This window comes from Gouania willdenowi, chromosome 14 (assembly GCF_900634775.1).
Source record: "Gouania willdenowi chromosome 14, fGouWil2.1, whole genome shotgun sequence".
In the NCBI taxonomy this organism is placed as follows: Eukaryota; Metazoa; Chordata; class Actinopteri; order Blenniiformes; family Gobiesocidae; genus Gouania; species Gouania willdenowi.
Genome location: NC_041057.1, coordinates 29,740,457 through 29,750,141, shown reverse-complemented (window position 1 = coordinate 29,750,141; position 9,685 = coordinate 29,740,457). Strand labels below are relative to the sequence as shown.

Here is a 9,685-nt window from a genome sequence, read left to right as displayed (position 1 = left end):
GGCATCGTTCCACATGGACAACAAGTCGAGTCACTGAAGAATGGAGGGAGTCCAATAGGCATGGGAGAACATCAACAATGTCTAAGACTTTGGCTCCTGGGTAGCAGCGAGTAATGGCATTGAAAAAGCGAACATGCCTGGTTACGCTGTCTCCCACTATTAGAGTCATGGAGGGAAACAGATAACATGGTGGAGCTTCAGAGAGACCAGTCACCATTGATGGACGACTCAGGTGAGGTGAAACAACATCAGTAGCAGTATTTGGAGATGACACGGATTTGAGTGTGGTAGAGCAGCCGAACGCCAGGACACTGCATCCTTAAGGAGCAGGAGACCATGTTGCAAGAGGAGGAGCAGACCTCGGCACCGCTGACGGACGACGGCGCCGTTTTCGGTGGAAAGGCTGGGGGAGCTGGATCGACGAACACTTTCCGGCAGCTTTTGATGACTTTTGCGGATTGAAAGGATGAGGTTGCGGGAGCAGGACAATCATCCGTCAGGGTGGAATATCTATTTGCCAGAGCCAGTTTTGCGGGGAATGATTCTCTGCTGTTTTTACGACAAGAAACAACCTAGATCCAGGTAGTACTGTGGAGCCAAAGAAAAGGAGTCGGAGGTGGGTATTCAACACAGAACTCCAATCTTTATTTGCCATTTAAGCAGGCTCTTCCCCACCTCTCTAACACACAGAAGAGAACAGCATGTGCAACATACAAAATACTTCCCATTATAAACACCCTTCTCAACACAATAAGTTCCCCCGCCACTCCACATTTACTGGGTGAACCCATACACAAAGTCACTGTGTCGAGGAGGCACAACGAGCCGGCCCCTACGACTCCAAGTACCGAGGGAAGGGGGGGTCAGATCAGACAAACAAGTCACCGTGGGAGGGCGCCCCCAACTCCAGTGGGAGGCTTAAGTCCAGGTGAGAAGGCTTAACGCGGTCCACCGAAACACGATCTGGCCTGCCACCTACGTCTACCACCAAATGCTTAACCCCGTGATCTAGGACCCGGAAGGGGCCGTCATATGGGGGCTGAAGTGGAGCACGATGCGCGTCATGTTGAATGAATACGTGACTTGCCGAACGCAGCTCCGCCTGGACCCTAGACACAGACGTGCAGTGCTGAGTAGTAGGCACGGGGGCGAAAGTCTTAGTGATGCCCTGCAGGGGGGCATGTTGAACTGATGCCGACCAGGGAGCGGTAGTGCTAAGCAAGAAGTCCCCCGGGACTCGCAGCGGCTGCCCGTAAACTAGTAGTTTTAAGACCTTGCCAAACGAACTTAGCCACCACCAAACGCACAGACACACAGCGAGAGGTTATGGACCGCCTCAAACACCGAACGCCTCCAATCAATGGGAACAACTGGCCGCTGCCGACCTGTGGATGTGTCACACAGGAGCACCGCGCCCGCATCGCCAAAGGGTACTTCCTCCAGTTGTAACCCGGAGCCTGAATCTTTAGGGCCCAACACACTGGGGTCAGAGGTCTGGTCCTTCGCCATGCGGACGTAATCAAGGGGCAGTCGGCGACCACATTCGACTTGACTCTCTGAGCAACCGCGCAGACTGCAGGTGTGGAAAAGCTACAACCGCCTCTATTTTTGATGCGAGGGGGGTCGCCCCATCCTCGGTGACGCAAGAAAGTCTACGGCAGAGCGACCAAATGCACACTTTGCCGGATTGATGATCAGCCCGTGCTCGCTGAGCCTCGTGAAGAGGGCCCGCAGGTGGGTGGGATGCTCAACCTCAGAGGCGCTGGCGATGACAATGTCATCCAAGTATACGAAAATCCATGGCATGTCCCGGAGAACTGAGTCCATCAACCATTGAAATGATTGAGCAGCGTTCTTGAGCCCAAAGGTACTCGAACAACCCAAAGGGGGTGATGACTGCCGTCTTGGGGATGTCTGCTGGGTGCACCGGAACCTGATGATATCCACAAACTAGGTCCACCTTTGAGAAAACCCGCTTGCCAGACAGGTGTGCCGAAAAATCCTGTATGTGGGGGACCGGTTAGTGGTCGGGCACAGTCTTGTCATTGAGGCGGCGGCCATTGGATTTAGGGACGATGTGCAGAGGGCTGCCCATGGGCTGTCAGAGCGGCGGATGATGCCCAGTTGCTCCATGTGAGCAAACTGCAAGCTTGACTGGATTGAGACACCGCGCCCCGGCGTAAGTCGGGGGGCTCGGCGAACTGGCTGGCACAGCCAACTTCAGTTTACTGGTACAAACTTGTCTTTTGTTTAGAGGGAGTTAAACATGGGTATTACCTTCCAGATGTCGCTCAGTGACTCTATGGTGACTGGTAGTGGAGGGCTTGTGCCTGGGCTTGACACTGGAAGGCTGAGTTTTGGACGCGCTGTAAGTGACAGCTTCATTAAACCTTAATTTTGCACTGTAAGCTGTACACATATTGTTTGTTTAAAACTAGTGCAATGAACATACAGATTTTTCCTTAACATGAAAAATATTGAGAAGAAGAATTGTGGTTATAATAGTGATTACAGTATTGATTAAAATAATCATGATTATTATTTTGGCCATAATCGCACAGCCCGACATGTGCCCCCAACCACTTTTCCATTATACTATAAAAAGAAAAAGAACAGATGTGAGTGTAGATGTGAAAATAAGGATGACTCCACATTAAAGATACATTTCTTTAAAAAAGAACAGTACAAAAATTATTAACATCAACAATGATTTACAGCATTAAAAAATAACATCTAATCAGAAACATGTTTGTGGCTTGTTGTGTTAACGTTGGAGCAGCAGCAGGTGGAACTGTATACATGCACGTTTAAAGATGCTGGTAAGGCATTCTGAATATGTAACATCGCTTTGGTTTGAAATGTAGCATCTTCCTGTTTTTTTTTTTTACTGTAAACTCATCATACAGCTGCTTGGTTTTGATTTTTTTTTTTTTAAACCTTACGAGTTGATCTGATTTCAATGAGCTGGAGAGGCATCAGGGTGATGAGGTGACCTGCACCTGCTGTCTGATCAATAGCTGAACATCTGCTGTTTGATCAATAGCTGAACATCTGCTGTGTGGCGCTGCTCTGCTGCTGCTGCTGAGGTAGGGGGGCTTGTCCCGGGCCAGAACGTCCTGCCTGGTTCTGGGTGTCTTGATCCTGCACTCCTTCTACCCCTGGAGCCCCCTGAGCTCCCTCCACAGCCGGGACGGGCCTCCAGGCCAGGGTGGGTGCATCCAGCTGGTGTCCCATGGGGTTTACCAGCGTGGTGAGGTTGATGAAGTGAGCGACGGACTGGGACGAAGCACTGCCACCGGGCCCCACAGTCTCTGGGACTAGCTCGGGGGGTCGATTGTGGAGCATGGCGGAGCCGCTGACGGTGTCGAAGGTGACGGTGAGGATGGAGTTGTCCAGCGTGAGCGGCCGCTCGCCGCCTGTCAGCTGACCCACCGCCACCGGCTGCAGGTTGGTGAACTGAGTAGGAGCGGAGCTGGTCATGGGTGTGACGGTGATGTTCGTCAGACCCACTGAGCTGTTGGAGACCGTGGTCGGAACGTTGGCGTCGGTCAGAACCACCACCTGAAACACAGCAGGGCAACAACGCTCACAATCACTTACACTGAGGACGTCTGACAGAGGAATAAACTCAGAGGTTCTCTACCCCTGGTTCAGGAACCAAAGGTGGTACCTGGCCAGGAGGTCACAGACTTAGTAAACGAAAAATAACTTGTGCTTTTATTTTGAAGGGAAATGGTTTTTTTTTTGCAGCATCTGCTATTACTTAAAGAGTAACTAATCCCCAAACCTACTTTTTTCTGCTGAATACATACTATATGTATTTGGGTAGTGCTGTTGATTGATCCTTGTCCAACTTTTAACATTTTAGTAAAAGTATTTACATTTTGCGTATTTAGTTGTAAAATGTCAGATATACTGGCCTCCAAGAGTTGGCTATTACAATTGAATTTCAAAATTGGCTGAGGCGGACTATTATTATTATTTTTTTTACTGCATATATTGTTGAAGGTCAATACTAAAAGAATTCACTTAATACTCTTGTAAAAAAGCTCCAGCAATCACAGTAAATACTGACAGCTGCATCTGCGTCCACCATGAATATCAAATACATAAAGCTGTAAAATTACAATCGTGGAAGGTTAACAACAATAAGTAAATCAATATAAGAATCGGCATATGAATGAGGTTCAAACATTTTAAGTTGTGTACAAAATTTATTACATTTTGCTGAATTAAATTATTGAATTTCTTAATGCAGTCCAAGTATGACCAGTTGATTTTACTTTCCATTCATTACTAGGAACACAAAGCGCTTTTTATTCTGTTTCTCTAACAACCAATCACAGCTCTTAGCATCATATCCAGCAACAGGGTCAGCCACACCTCCTCACTAAGATAAAAAATAACTCCTTGCTCTGAGTTTCTCTCAGAAACCTCCTGAATCACTTAAGCTAAGATTCCTTGCTATGAATTTTTTGGCTAAGTTAGGAGCTCTCTGAGGAATCTGAGAAGCTTTGTGAATGCGGGCACTGGTTTCTTTCAGTTGGCTCCGATTTGGCCATTTTTGTCTAACATTTACACATTGTATTGTTTTTCTTAATGAAAGAAAAAATGTAATATTTTTTTGGGGAAATCAGACCTTGGTTTCTTGAGTCGTTGCTGTTTGGTCCCTCACACACAGTAAGAACAAAAATTAAATAAAATGATAAACATTTGGATTATAAACTATTTTAACTTTAGCCCAGTGTGATGATCTGAACCATTCTCTATTATTTATTTTGATCATTTTGGGTGATGTGTTGGAACTTTATAGATCCACAGTCATCCATTATCTCCATCGTCTCACAGGTGACGTTTCCAAGGCAAACCATTGCAGAATAGAAGACAGACAGATGTTTTTAGGTGTGTGGATTGGACCGTGTGCTCCTACCTGCTGGATGCTCTGCACAGCAGAACTCGTCTCTGTCTCATCACCGATGATGACCGCGTTAAAGTCCGCCATGTTTTCATGTCGGGTCTCGGTGAAATCCGTGTACTCGTCTGACTCTGAGAGCTCCGGCTCAGCCACTCTCTGCTTCTTCTTGGAGTGTCTGGAGGCGCGGCCGGGTCGATCCTGGGGTGGGCTGTCTTTGTCCAGGGTGAGAGAGGGCTGAGGAGGAAAAACACACACACACTTTTCAGATGAGACAAACACTTTAACATACTCAATTATCTGTGTTGTGGAATAAAAAAAGGTTTCCTAATCCCACCGGTGCGATGCTGATGGATGAGTCGTCGATAGTTTCCTGAAGTTCATCAAAGTCGCTGACTCTCACCGACACCACCTCCAGGAAGAAGGAGAACATTCCCTCTCAGTCAGACACGGATAGATAAGGGTGTAAAAAAATATTGATTTGGCAATAGATCATAACATCCTACTGTGTGATTACCGTATCAATCCAGAAAAACAATTTAATTGCGCAAACATATGCATAGCACAACATTCTAATTTTATCGTTTATTTAAAAAATATAGTGCTTAAAAGCTGAGATAACACAGAATCTAACAGTGAGTAAACATTAAAAAATAAGTTTTCAAATCTCTAAGTTTGAACCTTGAAACTAGATTATTATATGTAAATAAGTAGGTAAGTAATGTTTATTTGTTTAGCACTTTTCACAGACAGAGAAGTCACAAGGTGCTTCACTGAATTACAATAGAAATACAAAGTACATTCACAGTCATAAAACAACCCTTAATCCAGTTTGCTCTTAAAAACATCAACAGAATCAAGTGAGCTCGATGAATTCGGAAGATCGTTCCAGAGCGTCGGCGCGACGGCCTGGTAGGAGCAATTTCCTCTGGTCCTGAAATGAGTACGAGGGACCATGAGCAGGTTCTGATCCAGAAACCTCAGCTTCTGAGAGGGGGTATAAGGACACAACAAGTCTCTAATGTAGGAGGGAGCCTGACCATGCAAGGCTCTGAAGGTTAGCACCACGTTTTTAAAATGTAAACGAAAAGTGGCAGGGAACCAATGAAGGGCTTTTAGAATGGGAGTAATGAGTCCTTCTGTTTGTGTGAGTCAGTAACCTCGTCGCTGAGTTTTGTATCTGCTGAAGATGAAACAGCTCCTTTTTGTTTAGACAAGAAAAACTGTTACAGTAGTCTAAACGAGAAGACACAAATGCGTGGACAATCATTTCAAGATTATCTCTGGACACAATTGTTAGAGATTTTCCTCGGTTGGTAAAAACAATTCCTTGTTAGCAGTTTTTAGTGATGCTCTAAGGACATTACTTTATCAAACATAACGCCTACATTTCTGAGGCTTGTTTTATTAGACAAACTCAGGTCATTCAGATACTGGTGAATCCCTGGAATGGCACCATCAGAGGCAATGACCAGTACCACTGTTTGTCTGAGGTTAGTTGCAGGGAATTTGCACCATTTTTTAACTTGCGCAAAACATTTCAGCAGAGAGCTTAATTTCTGGATTTCAGAGGTCTTAAAAGAGCAGTAAAGCTGAATATCATCATCAAACACATGATATGAAACATCATCAAAGCTCTGGATAATTGTTCCTAATGGAAGGACATAAAGTAAAAACAAATCTGGGGAGCCCCGCACAACAAATCGGCAGAGTCAGACGGCATCTGAGTTGCAGACACTAAAGCTCGTCACCGATAAGTAAGAGGAGAACCACGCAAAGACTGGTCCTGACATTCCAACCAGGACACGCAGTCTTGTCAACAAGATTTGATGACTGACAGTGTCAAATGCTGACGAGAGATCTAACAGGACCAGGACAGAGTCCGCAGACATCATAATATCACGAGACACTTTAAGCAGGGCGGTTTCCGTGGAGTGATGCTTACGAACCGGACTGAAAAGTGTCAAAAATGTTGTGTTTCTCCAAGAAGATGACCAACTGATCAGAGACTGATGTTGTCCAAACTTGGTCCTGGAGGGCTGCAATCCTGCAGATTTGCATCTGTTAAAAGTAAAAAATCTACTTTTTTTAAATTACATTTTTCTAAAAAAAAGTCAATTTAATAGCACTAACATATGCACAGCACGTATACGCCTGGTCACTATGTGTCAGTGAACCACATCAGACCTTGTTAAACCACCTCACAACTCAATGCATTTTAGCTGGAAGTTGATGGCACTTTATTTTCATAAAACATGCTGGACACTTTTATAGATTTATATAGATCAGAATCTGTTGTAGAAGCAAAAGTTAAACTTTATTGAAGAATGTAATTTGACAGTTTGATAAACATACCACTTGATTTTGATATTGGTACTTGAATTACAGTTAGTTACCATTTACCATTTTACTGAAATTTGATATTTGATCGATATCTTGATAGTGTATATCACAATGTATTCATATTGTTTAGTATCGGGATGAATCGGGAAATATTGTATCGTGACATACAAATTGTGAATCATATCGTATCGTCAGATTCATGGCAATGCACAGCCCTATAGCTGGAAGCAACTACAACGCTCCGACTCACCTCAGGGTGTTTCCTCCGCAGGTGTCTGTTCATGGAGGCACGGGTGGACACTTTGGTCCCACAGAGGTGACACGACTGGGCCTCCACCTTCTCATGGGTCAGATGGATGTGCTTCTGCAGCATGTACTCCGTCAGGTACTTCTTATCACAAGTAGTGCACGTCCACGTCTTCCCCACTGCAGGGACACAGCTGATTAGCTTTGATGATTTTTATTATTCAATCAAGCAAAAATCAGCCAACAGACGTGAACCATTGTTTTGTTTAGATTTTAGGCGTTTAAAGGACCAATTTCATTATTATTGTGCCCTAGTTTGGAATTTCAGATACAAATGATGTGAGAAATATGTAAGGTACTGACAATATCAAAAGAATAAGTGACGGATATCAGTTCTTGCAGTATCACTTTTTCTTGCCATATTTTTGCTCCTTTTAATACATTTTTGCTGCATTACTCTCATTTCTGCCACTTCATCAAATTGCAATACCTTTTCTGCATAATTTTTCCACTTCAAAGACATTTTCGTCACTACTTTTCCCACCTAATGTCACATATGTTAACCCATTAGTCACTTTTAACCTCTTTTCACCGTATTTCATTCTTCTTTTTACCAATTTAACCACATTCACAATTTGCCAAGTTAAACTAATTGCCCCACCCCCCCCCCCTCTTCTTTTACTTTCTTTCATTTTTAAGCCAATATTGACACTTTGAAGACTTTTTACCACTTTTATTGTCCGTTTTTGGCCACTCTAATATGCAGCTTTTAACCAATTTCTGTGTTTTTCAAAATTCATTTTCACCACCTTTTCCACCATTTTTGGTCACTTTTAACCCATTTTATTTCTGATTAAAACAAGGATTTACATCTCTAAGACTGCTATATACAGTACTATGGCCCAAATAATAATAAACTTCATGGACAACAGTTGATATTATTCAGATAAATCAAGAAATGTGGTTATTACAGATTCATAGAACAATGGATCTCCATTTTGCTGACTTCATGGCTGGGCCCCCCAAAACTCTCCCCTTTATTCCCCCTTATAGATGGCCCTGTCTTCACATGACTGTTCTTCAATGTTTATGTCTGTGTTCAACCACCTTGAGGTACAATGGGGTCCCTGGTCTCTGGAACCTTTATTTTGGGGGCCGCGGGCAGCACCACTTGCCTGTGTGAATGAGTTTGTGTGTCTCCAGTGTTGTTCTCTCGCTGAACGTCTTCCCACACAGCTCACACATGAAGTCCTTTATACCTGCAGACACAGTGACATCACATCACTGACGTTGTGTTGGTGCTCATCATGAGCTCACACGAGCTTAGGCACTCACCTGTGTGTCTCTTGTAGTGCTTCAACATGTTGACCTTTTGGGCAAATTTACGGTTACACTCTTTACACTCGTACTCTTTGATGCCCTTGTGGAGCTTCATGTGGTGCCTCAGAGCGTGTTTGGTCTTCATGCCTGCAGTGCACAGGGTCACATCAGTCAAACATAAATCGTTTCATATATTGAATTTTTTAGCTACACGGCGAGCAATGAGTGACAAGCTCTGAGAGTGTGTGTGTGTGTGTGTGTGTGTGTGTGTGTGTGTGTGTGTGTGTGTGTCTGTGTGTGTGTGTGTGTGTGTGTGTGTGTGTGTGTGTGTGTGTGTGTGTGTGTGTGTGTGTGTGTGTGAGAGCAACAGTTTGACCTTTCCCACACTCTGCACACAGGTAGTCTCGGTTATCATCGTGGACCCTGAGGTGCTCCTTCAGCATGTCCTTCCTTGCAAATGATTTTCCGCACTTCTCACAGCCGTGACTCTTCACCCCTAGTGGATGCAAACATTCAACACACGCACACACAATTACAAGGAAAATAATGCTTCAGAAAACAGAGTTCTCAGGTCAAATTATACAGTAAATTACTGAAAAAAATGAAAATGTTAATGCATTGATACACCAAAATTTACTCATTACTTTTTTTTTTTTTTGACAAAAACCACTTCTGTAAAAGGTAAACTGATGGATCGATAAATGTTTGATTTGTCCAACCTTATTTCAAATAAAACCAGAAAAAAATATTTTGTTTTATCACATATATCCTACTGAATCTTTTAGATGTTGATTAATACCTAATGACCTGTTTAGATCAGTGGTTCCTAACCTTTTTTGGGTCGTGACCCCATTTTGATATCAC

General features: G+C 43.9%; 1 protein-coding gene across 3 annotated transcripts in view; it reads right to left on the bottom strand.

The window, feature by feature from the left end:
• Window positions 1–2,843: 2,843 nt before the first annotated feature.
• The window catches only part of prdm15 (PR domain containing 15), a 31,669-nt gene continuing 24,827 nt past the window's right edge, over window positions 2,844–9,685 (bottom strand). For 2 of the 3 annotated variants that reach the window (XM_028467405.1, XM_028467406.1), the window contains 7 exons: window positions 9,198–9,317; window positions 8,837–8,968; window positions 8,677–8,760; window positions 7,506–7,681; window positions 5,250–5,324; window positions 4,931–5,149; window positions 2,844–3,561 (listed from right to left, as the gene is read on the bottom strand). In XM_028467405.1, the coding sequence (XP_028323206.1) occupies window positions 3,037–3,561; window positions 4,931–5,149; window positions 5,250–5,324; window positions 7,506–7,681; window positions 8,677–8,760; window positions 8,837–8,968; window positions 9,198–9,317 (1,331 nt within the window). In that variant the 3' untranslated portion in view covers window positions 2,844–3,036. Of the gene's footprint in view, window positions 3,562–4,930; window positions 5,150–5,249; window positions 5,325–5,365; window positions 5,900–7,505; window positions 7,682–8,676; window positions 8,761–8,836; window positions 8,969–9,197; window positions 9,318–9,685 lie in introns of those variants that run through there. The other variant, XM_028467407.1, reaches the window with a different exon arrangement.